Source organism: Myxine glutinosa, chromosome 1 (assembly GCF_964187855.1).
Source record: "Myxine glutinosa chromosome 1, kmMyxGlut1.1, whole genome shotgun sequence".
NCBI classification, from domain to species: Eukaryota; Metazoa; Chordata; class Myxini; order Myxiniformes; family Myxinidae; genus Myxine; species Myxine glutinosa.
The window spans coordinates 263,952,004-263,976,541 of NC_136261.1; the positions used below are offsets into that span (position 1 = coordinate 263,952,004).

The 24,538-nt window shown below is 37.7% G+C and overlaps 1 protein-coding gene across 1 annotated transcript in view; it reads right to left on the reverse strand.

Moving 5' to 3' along the window:
• The window catches only part of LOC137436919 (uncharacterized), a 114,731-nt gene that overhangs the window by 43,119 nt on the left and 47,074 nt on the right, over positions 1–24,538 (reverse strand). The window contains exons 12-29 of the mRNA XM_068131154.2: positions 20,579–20,623; positions 19,954–20,007; positions 19,189–19,233; positions 18,949–19,002; positions 18,700–18,798; positions 18,202–18,246; positions 14,576–14,674; positions 12,107–12,160; positions 11,234–11,341; positions 10,700–10,753; positions 10,081–10,179; positions 8,409–8,462; positions 7,955–8,053; positions 7,578–7,631; positions 6,785–6,838; positions 5,214–5,267; positions 4,685–4,738; positions 1,803–1,847 (exon numbers count right to left, since the gene is read on the reverse strand). Of these exons, the coding sequence (XP_067987255.2) occupies positions 1,803–1,847; positions 4,685–4,738; positions 5,214–5,267; positions 6,785–6,838; positions 7,578–7,631; positions 7,955–8,053; positions 8,409–8,462; positions 10,081–10,179; positions 10,700–10,753; positions 11,234–11,341; positions 12,107–12,160; positions 14,576–14,674; positions 18,202–18,246; positions 18,700–18,798; positions 18,949–19,002; positions 19,189–19,233; positions 19,954–20,007; positions 20,579–20,623 (1,170 nt within the window). The remainder of the gene's footprint in view (positions 1–1,802; positions 1,848–4,684; positions 4,739–5,213; positions 5,268–6,784; positions 6,839–7,577; positions 7,632–7,954; positions 8,054–8,408; positions 8,463–10,080; positions 10,180–10,699; positions 10,754–11,233; positions 11,342–12,106; positions 12,161–14,575; positions 14,675–18,201; positions 18,247–18,699; positions 18,799–18,948; positions 19,003–19,188; positions 19,234–19,953; positions 20,008–20,578; positions 20,624–24,538) is intronic.

Sequence of the window (24,538 nt, forward strand, 5' to 3'; positions counted from 1 at the left end):
CTCATAAAGACTGTATTGGGAGGGAGAGGTGTACAATAATTTATTGATTAATTGTATAATTAAAATCACCAAATTATGATCACACAATATTTTCTTAATCAATTGGCTAATAGCATACCTAAACCACCAGTGCCTCATCTGAAGCTGTAACTTTTTGAAAATAAATTAAATAAGTCATTAATCGAGAAAAATTAAATAATTAATTGATTAATGATTAAATAATTAATTGATTAATTGATTTATCAATAAATGAAAAATGTCCTTTATAGCCACATCACTTGGTCACTGTCATGTCTAAATATCAGCTTCCTAGCTCAAAAGGTGTCTGAAATATTGGCCAGATGAGAAAGAAAAGAAAAAAAAAGATTAATAATGAAAATAAATAAATAATAATCATAAAATAAATAAATAAATAATCAATCGGCTAATAGAATACCTAAACCACCACCGTTTCATCCGAATCTGTAACTTAATTATTTTTTTAAATTAAGTCATTAATCAAATAATTAAATAAATAATTGATGAATCAATACATCCAAAATATCCTTTATAGTCACATCACTTGGTCACTGTCGTGTCCAAATATCAGCTTCCTAGCTCAAAAGGTGCCCGAGATATTGCCCAGAAGAGTAAAGGAAATAATAAGTACTTAATTAATCGATAATAATTAAGTAACTTATCAATTAATTGATTAATCAAAAAACAAAAAATACCGTTTTTGCCAAAGCAAGTGCTCACTATTGTGCCGAAATTTTAGCTTCTTAGCTCAAAGGATGGCTGAGATATCACCCAGAAAAACAAACAAACAAACAAGAAAACAACAAAACAAACAAACAACTGGAGTGAAAACTGACTACTCCCTTTCAGCGTGCGTCATTGCCAGGCCCCCTTCAGTGCCCGGCAATGATGTTATGCAGCGCCTGGAGATGGCATAGGAAAGGAGTAAAAAAAACAACCCACCGTTTAGAGGCCATTTTTTAGGCCATTTTAGAGGCCACTTACTCGAATCAGTCACTTGGTGCTGGTGCGGAACTTTGTCATCCTCGGTGAATGGATGTGGATGGCGCGAAGGGAATTCTCTTCCTAACTACTCTAATGACATAAACTCACTTACACTACCCGGGGTCATAACCTGCCAATTGGCCTCTTTAAACTATGTGGTTCTAAAAACCGAATTCCCCATTGAACACTCTGCGGTGTAAAACCACCTAAACGGCCTAAAACCACCTAAAACCACCTAAACGGCTCTCTCACCACCGTTTAGGCTTGCACCTAAACGGTGGTTTTACACCGCAGAGTGTTCAATGGGGAATTCGGCTTTTAGAACCACATAGTTTAAAGAGGCCAATTGGCAGGTTATGACCCCGGGTAGTGTAAGTGAGTTTATGTCATTAGAGTAGTTAGGAAGAGAATTCCCTTCGTGCCATCCACATCCATTCACCGAGGATGACAAAGCTCCGCACCAGCACCAAGTGACTGATTCGAGTAAGTGAGATGCATCATGACGTAATGAGACAATGTGTTTGTTCCATTCCTTTCTTCCAGGGAGGGATTGGGAGACGAATTTGGAGTAGAGGGGGATATGAGAGACAGGACGTAGTACATAGGAAAGGAGTAGGAAAGAAGTGGTGTAAAGGCATAGGAAAGGAGTGGTGTACAATAATTCTAGACTTTGTTAAGACAAGTCTTAGTCCATTCCCACTACGAACAACAGAATGAGAGAGTAATACTGTGTCTTTGGCATTAGCAAAGCACAAAATATACTTTCTATTTAATAATTACTGAAAGTTGCATGGACTTACCCTGGGACCTGCGGCTCCTGCGGGTCCACCATCTCCTGGAACTCCCTGGAATAAAAAGACAAAAAATATTATGCCTAAAAAGTTTTATTTTCTCTAAAGATAAAGAAAAGAAAAAGAAGAAAAAACAGCTTTTCTAGCAAAAATTAATTGATCAAAGAATGTTTTTCATTTTCATTAGCGAAGGTGTGACAGGAAGTCCACTGAATATTATGTTATTAAAAAGTCCAAAAATGCATGTATACATATATACTGTATATATAGTAAAGGAAAGCACACTGAGCAGTAAAACAATTTAAAATTCTTTATTAATAGCCTGATGTTTCGAGAACAAACTAGTTCTCTTCCTCAGAGGCGTTGAGTGTTGTGTTAACTGTTAAGTTCCATTGGGGACTGTTCACATCATGGGTTGGTCCAAGTCCTTGCCAATCACAGGGCTTCCCTGCATTCAAAAAACTCTGCCGTTTTTGACGTTGTAATTGATTGCATAATGAGTGCTATGTATGTGGGATGTAAGAATATATACAATATAAATATATACAATGTACAGTCACGTGAAAAAGTAAGTACACCCCATCTAAAGTTTTGACTTTTTCAACATATTTCAACATACAGCTATTTGATCTTAATTTCAACAATATTGAAAGATAAAGGTGATATAATATAACAAATATCATGAAACATTTACATTTTGTAGTCCATTGTATAATTTAAATAAACATAAATGCAAATTTCACATGTGGAAAAAGTAAGTACATCCCTACGTTTATCACTACTTCAAATACCTAAAATTAGAATCAGGTGCACCAGCTCAGGTGCAAATGATTAGAACATCGTTAGAGAGGATCTTGGAGGAACCTGTCTTATTTAAACCTCAGACATTTAGTTTGGCTTGCTCTTTGTTGTTGTAATGTGCTGCGTCACCATGCCTAGATCAAAAGAGCTCTCTGAGGCCTTCAAAAAGAAGGTTATAGATGCCTACGAGTCTGGGAAGGGATTTAAAAAGATCTCCAAACAATTTGAAATCAATCATTCGACTGCCCGGAAGATCATCTACAAGTGGAGAAGATTCCAAACAACTGCCAACTTGTTCAGGCCAGGCCACCCCAGCAAGTTCAGCCCGAGAGCAGGCCGCAAGATGCTGAAAGAAGTCTCTAAGAACCCCAGAATGTCATCACGGGACCTACAGTCCGGTCGGCTTTTGCCACTGTTGATGTCAAAGTGCACGAGTCTACCATTAGAAAGAGGCTGCACACATTTGATCTACATAGGAGGTGTGCCAGGAGGAAACCTTTGCTGTCCAGAAAGAACATCAGGGCAAGACTAAAGTTTGCCAATGAACACCTAGGCAAAGACCAGCACTTCTGGAACAATGTGCTCTGGACAGATGAGTCAAAGGTAGAGCTATTTGGCCAAAGTACCAGAAGACATGTTTGATGAAAACCAAAGACAGCATTTGACCACAAGAACCTGATACCAACTGTAAATCATGTTGGTGGAAATATTATGGTTTGGGGCAGCTTTGCTGCATCAGGGCCTGGGCAGCTCACCATCATATAATCCACTATGAATTCTTCATTGTACCAGAGGGTGCTTGAGGATAATGTGAGGCCATCTGTCAGGAAGTTGAACCTCAACTGAAGGTGGACCTTGCAACATGACAATGACCCTAAACATACCAGTAAATCCACCAAGGAATGGCTGAAAAGAAAGAAATGGAGGGTTCTGGAATGGCCAAGTCAAAGCCCGGATCTAAATCCCATCGAGATGATGTGGGGGGATTTGAAACAAGCTGTGCATGCAAGAAACCCCTCATATATTGCACAGCTGAAAGAATTCTGCATGGAAGAGTGGGCAAAAATTTCTCCCAGTCGATGTCAGAGACTGACAGTTATAAGAAACGCCTACTTGAGGTTGTTTCTGCCAAAGGGGGCAATACCACCTATTAGAGCCAAGGGTGTACCTACTTTTTCCACATGCGAAATTTGCATTTATGTTTATTTAAATTGTACAATGGACTACAAAATGGAAATGTTTCATGATATTTTTTCATATTATATCACCTTTATCTATCAATATTGTTGAAATGAAGATGAAATAGCTGTATGTTGAAATATGTTGAAAAAGTCAAAACTTTAAATGGGGTGTACTTACTTTTTCATGTGACTGTATATAAAATATACAATAAAAATCCTGAGCTGTATACCAAGGCCCTTCTCCACCGATTGCTCAGTTTGGCCGGGCGGCCAGCTCTCGGAAGAGTCCTGGTTGTTCCAAGCTTCGTCCATTTAAGAATTATGGAGACCACTGTGCTCTTGGGAACCTTGAATGCAGCAGAAAATATTTTGTCGGCTTCCCCAGATCTGCTGCCTCGACACAATCCTGTCTCTGAGCTCTGCAGGCAGTTCCTTCGACCTCTTGGCTTGGTTTTTGCTCCGATATGCATTGTCAGCTGTGAGACCTCATATAGACAGGTGTGTGCCTTTCCAAATCATGTCCAATCAATTTAATTTACCACAGGTGGACTCCAATCAAGGTGTAGAAACATCTCAAAGATGATCAAGAGAAATGGAAGGCACCTGAGCTAAATTTCAAGTGTCATAGCAAAGGGTGTGAATACTTATGTCAATGTTATATTTCAGTTTTTTCTTTTTAATAAATATGCAAAACTTTATAAAGTCCTGTTTTCTCTTTGTCATTATGGGGTATTGAGTGTAGATTGGTGAGGAAAAAAATGAATATAAACGATTTCAGCATAAGGCTACAACATACAAAATGTGAAAAAAGTGAAGGGGTCTGAATACTTTCTGAATGCACTGTATTTGTGCATTGTGTTCTCAGTGCATTTGAATGTGTAACTGTGGAGCCATCATATCTCTACAAACCTGGTCTCCTGGTTTTCCAGTCTCTCCTGGAGAACCGCTAGGGCCTGGAAGACCCTGTGTGAGAAAAGATAAATGTTTCACAAATGGGGCATGTCAAAAGAATGACTACTGCGAGCAATTTTCATATAAAGCTGATATTCCACTTTTTGTATAGATTAAAAAAAAAAAATTCCTCAACATATAAAGGAAATTATAATTTAAACTACGTAAAGAACAAATACAATATCTTCAATATCTTGGTTGCAGTTCTGGTAATTCTGTTCTGATATATAACAAACTCCTCTGTAAAATTAATTAACTGATTAATCAACATTTCCCCCTTCTCCAAAAACAGACTACAATGATGCTCTCTATATCGCAAAATTCCACCTTTGTGGAAATCTTATTGCTGACATGCTTGACTGCAAACTAGTCACTTCACAATGTAGTATAATTTAGCCGATAGCCATTTTCCAGATGATTCTTCATGACATATTTAAAAGTGTTTCTTTTACATTTGCACAAGCTTCAAAATCATGCAAAATAATACCTGAAATCCAGGTGGTCCTGGTGGTCCTTTTTCACCTCGTTCTCCAACAGGTCCCTGGAGAACAGAAGTAACATAGGTAAACACAACTCTTGCAAAACAAATTTGTCATCAATAATCTGAACACTTTTTTTCTTCTTCAATGATCACTTGCTGTGGATTCATACTGTCATGTCCCCGGGGTTAAAACCCCTGGGTGAAGGATGACTGAAACGAGCTTCAACTCCAAGGCGTATGTCCAAAATTGGCGGGATTATTTCTGGCGCTCGCTGGGCAGGGACTGAAGCCTTACCTGATCGGACGGCCTACACTGGGTTAATCCGAATGCACAAACAAAGAAACGAAGCAAGGCAAGAAAAGCAAAATTCAATAAATAATGATTTAATGAAAATAAATGCAAAGACAATAAAAATGTTGAGGTAAAAACTAATAGTAATAGGCTGAGGTGAGGGATCCTCCATGAGGACTCAATTACAGACACAGGGAGAAAATAAAAGAAAATGAAATGTATGTAGGCCAGCACTCAGCTCCGGCCTCAATGAGGACTTTTAAACATTTAGTGGTGGCTGAAAGGGTCCCGCAGTTCGGCTCATGGCCTAATTGTCGACGGGAGCAAGATGGTGCTGAATCGCTCTTCCGCCACGCCACAAATGTGAGGTAACTCAGGCAGGCAACCCTCGGTCGCTCCCCCCTCCATTCGAACCACCACGAGTCCCGCGAAGCGTCGCTTTCTGGATCCTCTTCGACGACTGCGACAATCACTTCCTTGACGGTGCCAACAGTTCACAAAGGCTCCGAAATCATTCCGCAGCGCGCCCGGGCACAAAAACGCAGCCGTTTCCTCATGCTACCAAGAACAAAGAGAGCAAAGCAAGGGCGAGACGTCTTCCTCTCCCTCTCGAACGTTCGACCGCTGACGTCACACTCTGTTCAATCACTGAGCTCTGTTCATCACTCCATGGCTTTTTAACCAGTCATGAAGCTCGGGGCATGGCCTCCCCGTCACTAGTCATCAGGGGGCGGAGTCTATTCTATGTTCAGGAATGTTCGGATGACGTCAGGGTTTACTTGTCGATTGGCAATTGTGCTGGGTTTCTGTTGGCCCTGGCGGCATGGTTGGCGAATGGAGCCATTGCCTGGCCGGCTGAGTTTTATAAGAACATCAGGGAAAAATCACAGGGAGGCAAAACATACTGGGGATTATTAACCATACGCCCTATAATTAATTAGCACAAAACCACCCTCCTTATGGCAACATGCAAACACTCTTAACCTGAACATTTACCCTGCTTATGTACATCGAGATGGCTTCTTCTTCTTCTTCGCTCAACATGGTCCATATTAAAACCGACACATTCCTGACTTTCCAAAGTTATTTCTTCACCTACCCCCACAAATGTAACAATACTGAGAGTATTACAACATAATATATGTGGAATTTCATTAACCATCTTGCAGTACCTTTCTCGAGAGCACTGACATCTTATTCGTTGCTTGCTTTATGGAAGTTCAGTTATCCCGATGTGTCCAATGCTACATCAAATGCACTTTGATACACATTACGAATTGCTTACCTCTGGTCCAGGGGGTCCTTGAGCTCCAACCTCTCCATTTTTTCCAGGTGCTCCCTGTTGTGCAAAACATCATTTGGCAACACTTTCTAAGGTTGTATGGCAGTTCAAAGGCCCAATGTAACAGCCAGAAAAATTGTGCATTCATCATTCATCATTCATCATCTCTCGGCACAGTTCTTATGTGTTGCAATTGTCGAGGATGTTAAATATGGCCGTACTTTGTGTTTTTATTCTGTTGCATAACAGGTGTTGTCGTACCTAGTGTTGGGGTACAAATGTATATGTATTGTTATGTTGGAATGGAGATGGAATGCAAGCAGGCTAAATGTGCAGAATTTCCTTTTTTTTCTCTCCAACTGTCATCCATCTTTTCGTGTATTTCCTTGAATAAGCAAGCTACAATCAGTGAAACCCACATATTGCTCTGGAGAGCAAGTTACAGTGATAGGAATGTCATGTGCTGTCATTGAGAAGCCAGAGAAAAGATTGCTATCACATGCCATGGTGGTTAATAACGTACAAATATTACAATGTTGCATTATATGATAGAAACAAAGCAAGCAATAGCCATTGTTGCCATACATCATGGTGATAAATAACGTTTAAGATGCTGAAGAGTATGCTACAATTTTGTACCAGAAAGGTAAGGATTCACCTTAATTCAAGGGTGACTCCAATAATCTAAAGTTAATAATCATCACAGTAATGATATATGATATTATGGGAGGTCTCGGATCAGTGTTGATCCTCTGAGTATGATAATAAGCTGGACATACTCGAGTTCAAAGCTCACCCTCTTTCCAGAAGCCCCTTCATTCCCCTTCTCTCCAGCCTTGCCCGACAATCCCTACAGTAGATGAAGGCACCACTTATTAGACAGCTGATCATCTTTAAGTAGCAGGAAATGATTTCCAGAACATCTTTGTTGGACAATATTAAATTTGTTTTTTATTTCTAAAAATAATGAAAAACTTGAAGTACAAAATATAAATATCAATATGTCTTAAAGCCGAAGTTGACTTAAGAATTGCATCTTACAAACTGTGTTGAAGACTAAAATTATTCACATTTTTGGGAGTCTTGTAAGTTGGAACATTGTTATGCTTTCTCGTAATGAAGATACATGTTCTCAAATGCAGAAGGTGACATATTTGAAATGAGATCACTCACTATGGCTCCCTTTGCACCAGGGAAACCCATTACTCCAGGCTGACCTCTTGAACCTGCTGGACCTGGTGGACCAGGTCGCCCATCCTCTCCAGGAGATCCCTGAAGAAGAAGCAACATCATAAAATAATAAACAGTAGCTAATAAAAGGTAGGAACAAAGCATCAGACCCATGTGATATTTGAGCTGATCAGATCTAATTTCAAGCTTCATCTGTATAAAAGACAAGTTTTGGACCAGGACCAGGACCAGGACCAGCTGCTGTATTAATGCACCATATATCCGAAACTTGCTCCAGGAAAGAGAGCATAGCTTATAATACAAGTTTTTGAAATCATTGTGTGTGATGTAAACCTGAAGTTTTACCTGTTGTGTTTTTTCCAACCCCTCTGAATGTAAAAAGGTTTTGTGACGAAGTAATGCAGAACAAACAGAGATTAAATGTAGTCAACAGTACCTGAGGCCCAGAATTTCCTTCAGGCCCAGGGTTTCCTGGCTTCCCAGTCAGACCCTGAAAACAAACAGGCAGATGGATATCAATTAATTAAATGATAAGAAATCCACTGTAGGATGTGGGGAGGGCAGGGTGGTTGATTTCACACAAATCTCTTTTGTATTTTGGTAATCAGATCAAACCAATGTGCTTCCAATGAATTACCTTATGAGATGTTAAAAATGGTGAATTTGTACCAGAGTTTTTGTGATGCATTGATATTGTTATAAAATAAAGAAATTATAGGGTTTAGGAATCAGGTATTTTCGAAATTAATCTCTACGTGTCGTGATTTTGTACATGTCTACAAAATTGAATGCATGGACAACGCAGAAAAAAACTAGAGAGTTCATAGAACAAGATACCCCAGTAGTATTCAAGTATAACACTTCAATTTTAATAAAATGGTGATTTTATAAATCGTTTTTTAAAAATATGCAAGTTTAGCATTACTGAAGCAATCTTGTATACATCACCCTTATACACTCTAATAAGACGACGTTGAGTCACAATTTAGGAGATGGAGGCTTTAGAGATCACCATAGAACACAGTGTCAAACAGAATCTTCTTCACCACGACCCTTTCACATGCCATGCCTGTTCATGCTATATATTGATATTTAGCATGGTTATTGGAAGTATAATGAAGGAGATTTGTGTTCTACAGTGTTGAAGAATATAATCCAATTTAAATAAACGTTTAAATGAAGGTTTAAAGGTGTATAAATAAATTAATTCCAGCTTTTAAAGCCATTTTACCAGGTGTATATTACATCACCCTATCGAACACGTTACATTAGTTATTTGTGCCTGTTGTTTGTGTCCTTTATAACATCGTTAAAAACAGCAAGTGTCCTGTTTGGAATGATTTTCACTTTTGTTTGACTGCCAGAGTAAAAATGTTTTTTGCACTCCTCTCTGTGTATGTGAAATTGGGCCAAATTCAAAGCCAAAGTACTGTAAAATGGCAAACTTGTCTTCCGATCCATGTCCAATTCATGTTCAAGATACAACATTCAATTCAAATAAGTTTTTCCTCGATCATCGATCATCCTCGATCATCCTCTTGACATACAAAGCCCTCCATAACCTGGCCCCATCCTACCTGGCTGACCTCCTCTCCAGACACACTCCCACCCGCAACCTCCGCTCTGCTGGTACCAACCTCCTGACCCCCTCCATCCGGACCAAATTCAGATCCTGGGGGGACAGGGCCTTCTCCATCGCTGCTCCCACCCTCTGGAACTCACTACCTCACACCATCAGAGACTCCTCCTCACTCACCACATTCAAAACATCACTAAAGACCCACCTGTTCAACACTGCATTCAACATTCAACCCACAGCATTTAACCCCTGACTATCTCTTCTCCTTCTCCCTCCTTTTGCTTTAAATATTTCCCCATTGACTCTTGTCTTTTTGCAATTGTTGTTTTCATGTATTGTTATGCATTATGTTTGCCACTCTGTCAAAGCGCCTTTGGGCTTCTGGAAAAGCGCTATACAAAATAAATGAATTATTATTATTATTATTATCATAAACTGATCAAATGGACAGACGGGCAGACGGACATGAACCAATTGTCTAACCCCGCTTTTCGCTTCACGTGCACGGGGTATTAAGGAGGACGCTTACCCGAGCACCAGGTAGACCAGTCTCACCAGGACGTCCAGGGTCACCAGTCAAACCTTTGGGACCACCGACTCCAGAAGGACCTCTCTCACCCAGTGCCCCCTGAAGAAAATGTCAAGTGATAAGATCGAGTCAAGCAGAAATAAGTGAATGCAAAGGAGATGTCAAACTGTATACATATAATAATGTGCGGCATATTTCTAATTTGACAAATTAATTTACCAAATTAACCCAACAGATTACAAACTGAACTGATTTGTGTTTCCAACTAACTATCAGCAATTATCTGCATCAAAAAATTGTTCCTAATTTTAATGTAGAGCTTTAACTGGCTGTATTCACTGTCAATGAAGCATTCTTTTCAATATGATTAATTATAATAATAGTAATAATTGTTTGTATGTCTGGACCATAAATATTTTGAACTGTTCTAATGGTGGATCTATTAGTTTCACATAAAAGTCGGGAACAGAAGAGCAAAATAATTTATTAAATTAATTATATAAATGTTTTGCCCAACTGACTAACTTAACATATTCTCCAGTTTAGCATTGTTTAATAATAAATAAAGTACAATTATGGATAAAATGGACAAGAGCAAATAAAAATGGAGTGCATTTACCTTGGGACCTGGTAGACCATCTTGACCAGGAAAGCCTCTGTTCCCTGGAGCTCCCTGCAATGAGAAACATCTCTGAATAACCTGCCATCTATTTCTCCTTCAACAGTGCACTGCAATTCAGCCACTTGTGTTGTTGGATCAGGTGAATGGCTGTCAGGTTGACGTGAACATATTCACTGTGCATCATCATTTTTTAACAGTGCTATAAGGCTTGTGGTGTAGTTTGTAAATACATCAAGTGCATGTCAAGCCCATGACGAGATGTGATTGTCCTACTGTACAAATTGTATTAAGGACATTAGAAGTAGACATTGGACAAAAGAACATGGTGTATGGAATCTGAACCTAGAAACCAAGCGTCATAAGATCTGTGCTGGGATGAGAACACCACATGGGAAAACCTGTCAGTGAAGGCTCAAAGATTATTGAACAATTTTACATCACATCCTACTGCAGCTATTCTTCACTTCCTGTATGTTCCCCTCCATATTTATTTAATTGTTTATTTTTAGGAAAAGGAAGGCTTCTACTTACACGTTCACCAGGTGGTCCCTTGGGACCAGCTGCACCAGGTTCACCACGGGCACCTCGCTTTCCCTCCTCTCCAAGGGGTCCAGGTTGACCTTGTGGCCCAATCTTTCCCTGTGATATACATGAGAAGAAGGGGGAAGAACATATAAGAAACTTTCAACCCTAACCTAAAACACTTTGAAGAAAAACCTCTGCAGACAAAAAAAAAATCCTGTTGCTATTTATTCTAAAATACAAAATAATTTTTCAAACATCGAAATGAATCTTTACCAAATGAAAACTTTTGCCATTATTGTTGGCATAGTTTTCCAACACACAATATAATGTGACTCAGGCCCATCATAAAAGTTAAATGTAAGTAGGGAAGGTTAAGTGTGATTCAGAATGTGTCATTGTATATTAATCTTTAATCATCAATATGAAATGCGCCGATACGATAACTTTAAATGTTGTATCACATACTACATTTGATGTCATGTTAAGCCGTCCTATCTATGTACCATAATCCTCAACTGCCTCAAAGATATTGTGTAAGAGAAACTTCTGGTAGTTTGTTAGTGACCATTACATTAGTGTTTGGTAAACATAGCTGCAAAATAATTTGTTCTTTTTAACAATCTTTTTTTGGAATGTATTAATTTTCTTATTCTTAAATCAGTATACATTATGTAAGATAATTCTCAGCATAAGATTGAGAATGCTTTTATTTAAAAAGACAGAAACTGCAAAAGAGACATGTTATAAGGAAAACAGTTACGATTTTTTTGTTGTGGCTGTGTCTCCTGGACGGTGCATCATATTGTACTTTTATTAAGAGAAATGACATATTTCACCATTTTACTTTGGATCACAATTAGATCTCAAAACTGTACTTACAACTTCTCCCTTTGGACCAGCATCACCTTTGAAGCCAGTTGCTCCAGGTTCTCCCTGCATAAAAAAAAATTAAAATGAGTAAAAACGTAAACATTCTTCAATAATCAGATTTTAAAAGGTAAAAAGGGAGATTAAAGCTACATAAGCATTTTCCAAATGTATTTTATTTTCAAACAACTTCAAACTCTTTTTAGACCAATATAACCAGATCTTCAAAAATAAGGATACACATCAAAGTTATTATTTGTTATAAAATTAATATTTAATTGTAGAAAACTTCTGGATTTTCTAGATCTAGGTTTCCTGGAGATAATTCCCATACCTATAAATAAGATGTCATGATGGACCAACTGAATCTGAAATTGCATTAATATATATACTCCTATAATGACAGTATTAATTATTTAACAGCAATTGGGCTTTGTCAGAGACAGACCAAAAAAAATCCTTTTTTATTAATTGGTCTGTAATTATTTCTACCTACTGCATATTATGATTGCACCAATTGAATATTAATTTATATTATTACCTTTCATCAATTTACTGAAGTTAACTTCAATGAGCTTGCATTATGTAAGATAATCCCAAGCTGCATATCATGTCAGCTTTTTGAATTTTTGGGTTGTTCTGATATTTTTGTTTTCCTGAACAAATCTGACATCATTGAGTTTGTTAATTTGTGCCAGAATGTTTCCCAGTAGTTAGAAATACACTGTAAAACAACTGATATTCATATTTTAGGTCTATAACCAAGCATGATGGATGGACTGAAGGAGAAGATGAACAAGTGGAATGAATGTATGGAGGCAAAAGGTCTGAAGGTGAATATCGGAAAGACGAAGGTGATGGCAAGTGGTAAAGCATGTGGTGAGGTGGAAAGAACTGGGAAGTGGCCGTGTGCTGTGTGCAGGAAGGGTGTCGGAGTGAACTCCATTCAATGTACAATGTGCGCTGAGTGGGTTCATCAAAAATGTAGTGGTCTGAGAGGGTCATTACCCAGTGTGGCAGCTACATTCAAATGTAAGGTGTGCACAGAGGGAGCTGCAGATGGAGGAAATGTTGAGTTGGATCTTGGAGACGGCGTGAAGCTGGAAGGTGTGAAAACATTTTGCTACCTCGGAGACATGCTGAATGGAGAAGGTGGATCAGACTCGGCAACGGTTGCTCGAGTGAGATGTGCATGGAAGAGGTTTCGGGAACTGAGTGGCGTGCTGATGATGAGGGGAGTGTCGTTGAAGCTGAAGGGAAAGGTGTATGCTGCATGTGTGAGAAGTGTTATGATTTATGGGAGAGAGACATGGGTAATGAACGTAGAGCAACAACGAAGGCTAGAAAGGGTGAAAATGCGAATGGTTCAGTGGATGTGTGGAGTATCATTGAGAGAGAGAAAGACAAATGATGAATTGCGAAAGATGATGGAAATAGAGCCTGTAATGGATGCTGTGAAGAGAAACAGGTTGAGATGGGTTGGTCATGTGTTGAGGAAGGATGAAAGTGACTGGTTGAGAAGAGTGATGGAAATGAATGTAGAAGGAAGTCGAGGACGGGGAAGACCGAGAAAGACTTGGCTAAAGGTGGTGGAAGAAGAAATGCGGGCAAGGGGGTTAACAAGGGGAGATGCAGAAAATAGGGCAAAATGGAAAAGATTGTCATGGGGCCCGCAAGGCTAACCCCCGCTCTCGCAGGGAAAATGGCCTTAAAATGCCTGTTGTTGTTGTTGTTGTTGTGTGTCTATAACCAAGCACCATTATGAGGTAATTTTCACAGTCACTTTCATGACTCAACTTTTAAGTTTGAATCCAAAGTAGTATCCAACCTCTATCCATATCGTGGGAATGTTAGAGAAATGCTATATAGTGATGCCGCACATAATATTAACATGTATTCTAAAGGGATGATGATAATATTAGAGTTAATTATCATTGAAAGATTAAATGAATGGCCAGAAAAAAACTTTATCTTTCAATCGATTCATTATCATCATTTTCGTCCCCATTTTGGTGCAAATTGCTGTTTGAGTTTGAGAAATTAAAACAGAATTATGATGCTGACTCCAATTTTATAATGCTCAAGTAAATATGTTGGTTAGCTTGATGTACAATATTCAGCCTTGGATTATTATTATCATTATTTTTATTACTTTCTTCAGAGAGAGAGAGAGAGAACGAGAGAGGGTGTGCATGTGTCTACATGCAGATCTACTTTAATAAAGATTGTTCATTATCAGGTCTACTGTGATCTATATACCCCAGAATGCTCTGCATTGTTAACTGCTCTGTCTTGTTACCGCTTGTGCTGATTATCATGTGTTTGCACATTATTATTATTATTATTATTATTATTATTATTATTATTATTAGACATAAGCATTGGTGACCTACATAAGCATAAGCATTGGTGTGATTTTTTTCTTGTGCATTGTCCTTGCTTTTGTTTACCAGAACATCCAGATCTTCATATGTCACTTACTTGCTGGCCTTTAGGACCTGCTGGACCAGTGGATCCCTGGGGACCAGGTGGTCCTCGTGGCCCAGGCAATCCGGCAGCACCAGCAATACCAGAAGCACCCTGCAAGGAAAGCATTTAAATTACCCACAGTGAGCCTGCAAACATGTGATGGGACAATGATGGAAAGACACAACTTCAGATCTTGAACAAGACTCTTTCAGACTATCAACAGAAAGGACCACGTTAAAATAATGCAAATAGTTTCGTTCATTGTAACACACAGCAACATACAATTAAATATATTTTAAGTACTGTTATCCAGAATTATTTTTCAATTTGAAAATCAATGATATCATTATTCCAAATTGTTCATTCCAGATGTATAATATTTAATGCAGTATAGATTAACTGATGGTAAGGTGACTTTATTGGTGTTAAATTAAGTTTTATAATAAAGGTTTGCATGAAGGGTTGCTAAAAACAGGATACCTCTGTACTCAAGTAATGTCCTGCTCATCATCATGGTAAGTTCCACAAGCGTTACGCCTATGTCCCCCATCGTTGAAGTGATGTGAGTTGACAAAGTGGAAGACGCAAGGCGGCCATCTTGGATTTTGACATGGCGACCCAATTTTCAATAGCGTTCTCCCTTATGCGTAGATACACCCACACACCAGATTAGAAGTTAGTAGTTCGTTAATTTTTCAAGATATTCCGCTCACAAGGTTCAGACATACATGGCGGCGCCAATCTTGGATTTTGACGTGGCGACCTAATTTTCAATAGGGTTCTTCCATATGCCTAGTTGCACCCACACACAAAATTAGAATTCGGTCCTTCGCTTACGCACGCATGCACGCACGCACACACGGACGGAGGGGAAAAACCATAGTGCCCCTTTCGCTCCGCGGTGCGACGGGGGACAATAATAATGATGTGATAGGTGAAACGGCATTTTTGTGTCTGAGCTTCTTTGTATTCCTCTATTTCTTCAATAAATACATAGAATATTTCAAAAAAAGCCAAGGTGTTAACAGAACAATAACGTCCCATTTCCTATTTACGTCACATGGAAATCTCGCATTTCATGCAGTATATTACAAAAACCTTGAGAACACATGTAGGACAAACCTTGAAAGAAACGATCAGCATGATAATGGTGATTATACTGACAATTAGAATGTTGAAACTGTTGGATTGTGATCGTGCTTATGCTAGTAATATATCTTGGTAATTGTACTGGCTGTCATGGTAATGTTGATTTTTAAAACGAATGTATTGATAAGTGATCTTGTAGTTTGCTGTGATGATGATGGAGATTTTCACCGATGGTTTCATAAAATTAAATAAATTATATGGATGAGAGTGGAAGCGATAATTGTTTTGAAGTGAACAATCATGATACAGATGATGATCACAAAGCTATTTTAAATCCTATAAATGGGACAACGATGGGATTAGTTAGAAAGTTCAGGTCCAAGAATATTCAGCTGCCTAACATTAGAAAACAAACTTTCTGTGGATGACTGAAATACTGTGTATTATGAGGGAGGGTAGGTGCAGTTTGGTGCAACAACGTAATATAAATATTAGTTAAGTACACTTAGATGGATGAGGGAGGTATCTGGCATATACAGTATGTTTGACCTTGTGACCCTGATTCACCCCTGATATTGCACTGGCAGAGAGGATTATGTTAAAATAATTCAAACAACTTTCCAGAAGCAGAGGAAATGACATGAATTGAAGATAGATCTCAACTTTTCACAAAAGTGTCCAGGGCACTGCTTTCTCTCGCTTGTAAATTACCTGTGTCTGGCCAGTGAGAGTTGCCTATTTTAATCTCGTACCTTGTGGGTCAGCTCAATTGTTCTTTGGAGCCAAATGATGTAAAAAAAATTAACAGAAAGAATTTGATCATTGAACTTGAAGTCAATGAGGTTAATTCAGATATTGCACACCACAAAGCAAAGCACCTTGATATAATTCCAGATAAGGCTTGATGTAAGGTGTAGCTTGCATAACGAGCATGAAACTTGTCCCCACAAAAACTACCAATCCTTTTGCATCATCCTGTATGACCATGTGATTCTCCACTGACTGCATACAACTGTAACTGCCATGAGCCACAGCAAGCAGCAGTACAAAACCTCACAGATATTGCTTATGATGGTGTGTAAGCTCTTCTTTCATGTCACTTTACGAGATGGAGCACAACTCGACGAAGCAATCAGATTGTGAAATGGGGGTGTTGCTTGATGTCAATAGTGCACACGTAACCCACAAGACACAGGTTTGGTGACAAGTTTCACATCATATCACCAAGTGTAGAGGAAGTACCATGCCCATAACTGTGTACCCATTGACCTCATGCAGCAAGGCCTGCTTTCAGAAGAAGTATCACTTTCTAAGGAACATTTGAGTGTGCCACTTTATGGCTTGAATCTCAACAGAGCATTATATTGCTGAAAACTTCAGTCAAATAAAAACTAGACTTTCTCTCCCTGTCTGCATGTCCATTTTCCATGGTTGTTGTTTGTCTTTGTGTCGGAATTCTTATAATTCACAATTTTATTTTAGTTTTTAATTGGAGTAAGGTGTTTTTTCTTTGACGTGTGCCTTGCTTGTACTGAATAGTTAGCTGTGCTAATTAATAGTTGTTGTTGTTGTTGTTGTTGTTTTATAGCCCCAGACAGTTCTCGAGAACAAGCCGAGAGACAGCCGATCGATCTTGCAGGAGAGACCCAGAGATCCTCCACATCCAGGATGGTGTATCCCTGCCTTCACGAAGTCAGGGCGACAACAGAGTTAGAGAGACGAGAGAAAAAGGGCCGGTCAATGGGGACCGATCAGCACTCCGACCGTGACCACTCTGCCCTGCCAAATCCGGGCAACAGGGAAGAATAGGGAAGATTTGGCCCCTGACTTGCGTTGTAGGGTACAACCACCATGAAGAGGTGTCCCCGATAGTTGTGATAATTAACAGTTATACTGTATAGATGGATCGCTGTCTTTATTGATTTGATAAGAATTGGAACAAACAATTAAAATTTCTGCATGGGACTGTGAAAAATTATTTTCTCAAGCATAATAATATTTTTTATATATTACCAGGCATTTGAAAATCAGTAGTAAACGCATTTCTAATTGAATTCCTAAGTTATTTTCGGTATTATTTGTGCTCTTCAACAAATAATAAACCACACTTTTCCTTTTTACAAACCTGACTTTTGTCCAAGCAGTTATTGGTGTGTCCCTTGTATTTGACCATGCACAACAGCCTAAATCACCAGCCTCCATTCCTTTTGCGAGCAAAGCTAATAGGTAATACCTCTTGCTCACCTCAGTAAATCTGTTTGCTGCAAGTAATAGGTCCCATAGGTCCGAGCTTGGAACACCAACACCATGTTGATCAGGTGTATGTACAAAGGTCAAAACAACTGTTCACGTTGTCTAGTGAACTGAAGAATAATGTATGTTACTCTGAGATAGTCCATACTTCCTTATCGTGTTTATTATATATGTATATCCTAAGAAGTCATAAGAGGAGCCAGCAAAAAGCATGGAAATAGCATGTACAGCAAACATGAAAGTCGTGCACTTCATATTCATCGAGATCTGTCTTTCACAAAACATTTTATACTCACAGCAGAGCCTTTTGCACCAGGATTTCCATCACTGCCAGGGTTTCCCTGCACACGCAGACACACAATGTATACTTTTTATTGATGATCAGATGCAATGTTTTGTTTTCTCATTTTCAGTCAAATTATTGTTTTTCCTAATTTCCAGTGGTGTTGTCTGACTCAATCAGCCAATACCAAACAAACTGCATGGAATGTTTTCATGGATCAAAATTGCTGACTCTCGTCTATTGTATTCAGAAGTTTGTAAGCTTCTTTATTTATGAACACTTTCTTGCCCAAATGTGTGTAATTTTCAATTTCTGACATGTTCATGGCATATTGGTTTTGACAAATGTATCATCCAATAACTTTTGCTTTATGACAAAATCTTCCTCTTCTCTTTTTCCTGTGACATGGCGCATTGCACTTTTTGAGACAAACATTCAAGGCCAAATATTTTTAAGCAATGTGGTTATATTGGTAAATTCGTTGTAAAGAATAGTGTATTAAGAGACTTACTGGAGCTCCCGCAGGGCCAGGAGAGCCAGGATGTCCACCTTCCCCTCTCGGACCCTGAGCTCCCTCGGGGCCTCTTGGACCAGTTGGTCCAGCCTCACCCTTATGGTCAGAAACAAGAACAATGAGAAATCCATTGTCGTTTATATTTAGGTCTGAAATGAAACTGAAATGAAAATGAATCTCCACTGAAAATGTTCTGAAAACCAGTGAGGAGTTTGTCATTATAAATAAAAAATATGATAATCTCACCTTTGCCCCTGAGGAACCGGGAAATCCTGGAGCCCCTGCAGGACCGGTTGGACCCTGAAAACATCATACACTATAAAATCCAGTGACAATATTTCACAACAACAAACATAATATTAGGGAGTCATGGGTTGCAAAATTTATCCAATCAAAATTTTGATGACTAAACAATGTCCATAAATAAGTTGAGAAAGATTCGAAATTTTCAGCCGAATTAAGTTCAATGCCAAGACAAATACTCACTGGAGGTCCCGCAGGCCCAGAAGATCCATCAGCTCCTCGAGCACCCTGGGGAAAAGTCAAAGAAAGCATATAACTGCTTATCTGCACCATGTTAGTTTGATAGGTAGGAAGTTGTAGTTATCAACCGCACAGGGTAGTACTACCGTTCTGACTTAGGAGCATTAAAGTGGTGCCCAGAACCATCTTACACTCTGTGTCAGGATTGCTGTTCTTCCTTTGTGGCTCACTCAAACTATCAGCTACCGGGCGAGCTTCAACCTCTCTTTCTCACAAACAAACACCATACACTTTTCATCATACACTTTTCTTCTCTTTTATTTAAGGCCTGGCCTCGATGAGGACTATATAGTCCATGCCTGGAGCTTCCAACATAAAATATAAATAAATAAATAAATTAAAATGTTCTTGTTCACACTTCTTCATTATTTGCAGGAAACTATTGGCATCTAGTAATTCAGTAGATTTGGGTTCAATGCCATACCAACGATAAACAAGTTCAAGCAAAGTTACAGTTTATTGATAAGATGTGTTAATTTTATTGAAATATCGGATGTCCATCTTTAGTTATGTTGTATTTGTGACATTTTCTCTTGCAAGCTGCCCTTCAGGAATCGCTCCTTTATTCTTCCTTTATTATCCACTACTAACTTCAACATAAAGTGCACATCTCTCTTGTTATAAGCAGCAATCTCAAATTCTGTATGCCACCTTGTACAGATGAAGACAATTTTAGAGTAAAATCATTCAGGCAGTTGAAAGACTTACAGCAGGTCCAGCTGGGCCAGGCCTCCCTCTTTCTCCCGGAAGGCCTCGAGGTCCCTGTAATGCAAGCCAGATATTTTATATAATTGAGATTGTCCATAAAAAAATGTTTTGCACAATTGATAAGAAATTATAAAATGAATAAAAGGCTCATAGATGTTGTGACTAGATGCAGATGTAACCTGGCAAGTTTTGGTATGCTACCAGCATTACAAACAGGTGCTGGGAAACAAGGGTGAACAACACTTTGTGTAACATACAATATAGACTATGAGTGAGAAAGCATTTTAAAACTGGATATTCTTTATTTTCCAAATATAATTTTATGGCATTTATGCTTTTTGTCTCTTTTTAGTGACTATTTATTATATGAGTTGCCAATAGAGTGATTTTATTTTATAACTTGCACATTTCACATTCTTAAAATACATTCCCATTAATTAGATGGACTACCTCCATAATTTACATGTGCATATTATATTCTTATTATATTCATGTGCGTATTATATTCTCATTGCATATTATATTCATGTGCATATCTGTATGAATTCCCAAAATCATCTGCAAGCAGTCAATCCTATATTATCAGAAAGGTAAAGATAACAAGATATAAAAGATGAATCCTTACCATTGGGCCAGGTGCTCCATTCTCACCATGAGATCCAGCTTCCCCCTGGTTAAAAAATAGTTCACACATCAATCCTGTTGAAATAACCTCACTTACACAATGTATACATTAAATATACATTGAAGAGACACACATTAAACACTACATGTAAACCTACATAGCACATACATTAAAGATGGCTTTGTACCTATTAATTTGTACTTCATGTGCTGAGAGGAAAATCTACGGAATAGCAATAGTAATGAAGATTTAACAATGACATGCATGACTACGTGCTGTCTATATAAAGTCCTCGATAAGTGAGTAAATCATCAATAGTGATGAAGATTTAACAATGACATAGATAACGACGTGCTGTCTATATAAAGTCCTCGATACATTGAGTAAATCATCAATAGTGATGAAGATTTAACAATGACATAGATAACGACGTGCTTTCTATATAAAGTCCTCGATACAGTGAGTAAATCATCAATAGTGATGAAGATTTAACAATGACATAGATAACGACGTGCTGTCTATATAAAGTCCTCGATACAGTGGGTAAATCATCAATAGTGATGAATATTTAACAATGACATAGATAACGACGTGCTGTCCATATGAAGTCCTCGATACAGTGAGTAAATCATCAATAGCGATGAAGATTTTAAAATGACATAGATAACGACGTGCTGTCCATATGAAGTCCTCGATGCATTGAGTAAATCATCAATAGTGATGAAGATTTAACAATGACATAGATAACGACGTGCTGTCCATATGAAGTCCTCGATACAGTGAGTAAATCATCAATAGCGATGAAGATTTAACAATGACATAGATAACGACGTGCTGTCTATATAAAGTCCTCGATACAGTGAGTAAATCATCAATAGTGATGAAGATTTAACAATGACATAGATAACGACGTGCTGTCTATATAAAGTCCTCGATACAGTGAGTAAATCATCAATAGTGATGAAGATTTAACAATGACATAGATAACGACGTGCTGTCTATATGAAGTCCTCGATACATTGAGTAAATAATCAAAAGTGATGAAGATTTTAAAATGACATAGATAACGACGTGCTGTCTATATAAAGTCCTCGATACATTGAGTAAATAATCAATAGTGATGAAGATTTAAAAATGACATAGATAATGACGTGCTGTCTATATAAAGTCCTCGATAAGTGAGTAAATCATCAATAGTGATGAAGATTTAACAATGACATAGACAATGACGTGCTATCTATATAAAGTCCTCGATACATTGAGTAAATAATCAATAGTGATGAAGATTTTAAAATGACATAGATAATGACGTGCTGTCTATATAAAGTCCTCGATAAGTGAGTAAATCATCAATAGTGATGAAGATTTAACAATGACATAGATAATGATGTGCTGGTCGATATAAAGTCCTCGATGCATTGAGTAAATCATCAATAGTGATGAATATTTAACAATGGCATAGATAACGACGTGCTGTCTATATAAAGTCCTCGATAAGTGAGTAAATCATCAATAGTGATGAAGATTTAACAATGGCATAGATAACGACGTGCTGTCTATATAAAGTCCTCGATACATTGAGTAAATAATCAATAGTGATGAAGATTTAAAAATGACATAGATAACGACGTGCTGTCTATATAAAGTCCTCGATACATTGAGTAAATCATCAATAGTGATGAAGATTTAACAATGACATAGATAACGACGTGCTGTCTATATAAAGTCCTCGATACAGTGAGTAAATCATCAATAGTGATGAAGATTTAACAATGACATAGATAACGACGTGCTGTCTATATGAAGTCCTCGATACATTGAGTAAATAATCAATAGTGATGAAGATTTAAAAATGACATAGATAACGACGTGCTGTCTATATAAAGTCCTCGATACATTGAGTAAATAATCAATAGTGATGAAGATTTAAAAATGACATAGATAATGACGTGCTGTCTATATAAAGTCCTCGATAAGTGAGTAAATCATCAATAGTGATGAAGATTTAACAATGACATAGACAACGACGTGCTGTCTATATAAAGTCCTCGATGCATTGAGTAAATCATCAATAGTGATGAATATTTAACAATGGCATAGATAACGACGTGCTGTCTATATAAAGTCCTCGATACATTGAGTAAATCATCAATAGTGATGAAGATTTAACAATGACATAGATAACGACGTGCTGTCTATATAAAGTCCTCGATACAGTGAGTAAATCATCAATAGTGATGAAGATTTAACAATGACATAGATAACGACGTGCTGTCTATATGAAGTCCTCGATACATTGAGTAAATAATCAAAAGTGATGAAGATTTTTAAATGACATAGATAACGACGTGCTGTCTATATAAAGTCCTCGATACATTGAGTAAATAATCAATAGTGATGAAGATTTAAAAATGACATAGATAATGACGTGCTGTCTATATAAAGTCCTCGATAAGTGAGTAAATCATCAATAGTGATGAAGATTTAACAATGACATAGACAATGACGTGCTATCTATATAAAGTCCTCGATACATTGAGTAAATAATCAATAGTGATGAAGATTTTAAAATGACATAGATAATGACGTGCTGTCTATATAAAGTCCTCGATAAGTGAGTAAATCATCAATAGTGATGAAGATTTAACAATGACATAGATAATGATGTGTTGTCGATATAAAGTCCTCGATGCATTGAGTAAATCATCAATAGTGATGAATATTTAACAATGGCATAGATAACGACGTGCTGTCTATATAAAGTCCTCGATAAGTGAGTAAATCATCAATAGTGATGAAGATTTAACAATGGCATAGATAACGACGTGCTGTCTATATAAAGTCCTCGATACAGTGAGTAAATCATCAATATTGATGAAGATTTAACAATGACATAGATAACGACGTGCTGTCTATATAAAGTCCTCGATACAGTGAGTAAATCATCAATAGTGATGAAGATTTAACAATGACATAGATAACGACGTGCTGTCTATATGAAGTCCTCGATACATTGAGTAAATAATCAATAGTGATGAAGATTTAAAAATGACATAGATAACGACGTGCTGTCTATATAAAGTCCTCGATACATTGAGTAAATAATCAATAGTGATGAAGATTTAAAAATGACATAGATAATGACGTGCTGTCTATATAAAGTCCTCGATAAGTGAGTAAATCATCAATAGTGATGAAGATTTAACAATGACATAGACAACGACGTGCTGTCTATATAAAGTCCTCGATGCATTGAGTAAATCATCAATAGTGATGAATATTTAACAATGGCATAGATAACGACGTGCTGTCTATATAAAGTCCTCGATAAGTGAGTAAATCATCAATAGTGATGAAGATTTAACAATGGCATAGATAACGACGTGCTGTCTATATAAAGTCCTCGATGCATTGAGTAAATCATCAATAGTGATGAATATTTAACAATGGCATAGATAACGACGTGCTGTCCATATGAAGTCCTCGATACATTGAGTAAATCATCAATAGTGATGAATATTTAACAATGGCATAGATAACGACGTGCTGTCTATATAAAGTCCTCGATGCATTGAGTAAATCATCAATAGTGATGAATATTTAACAATGGTATAGATAACGACGTGCTGTCTCTATAAAGTCCTCGATACATTGAGTAAATCATCAATAGTGATGAAGATTTAACAATGACATAGATAATGACGTGCTGTCTATATAAAGTCCTCAATACATTGAGTAAATCATCAATAGTGCTGAAGATTTAACAATGACATAGATAACGACGTGCTGTCTATATAAAGTCCTCGATACATTGAGTAAATCATCAATAGTGATGAGGATTTAACAATGACATAGATAACAACGTGCTCTCTATATAAAGTCCTCGATACATTGAGTAAATCATCAATAGTGATGAATATTTAACAATGGCATAGATAACGATGTGCTGTCCATATAAAG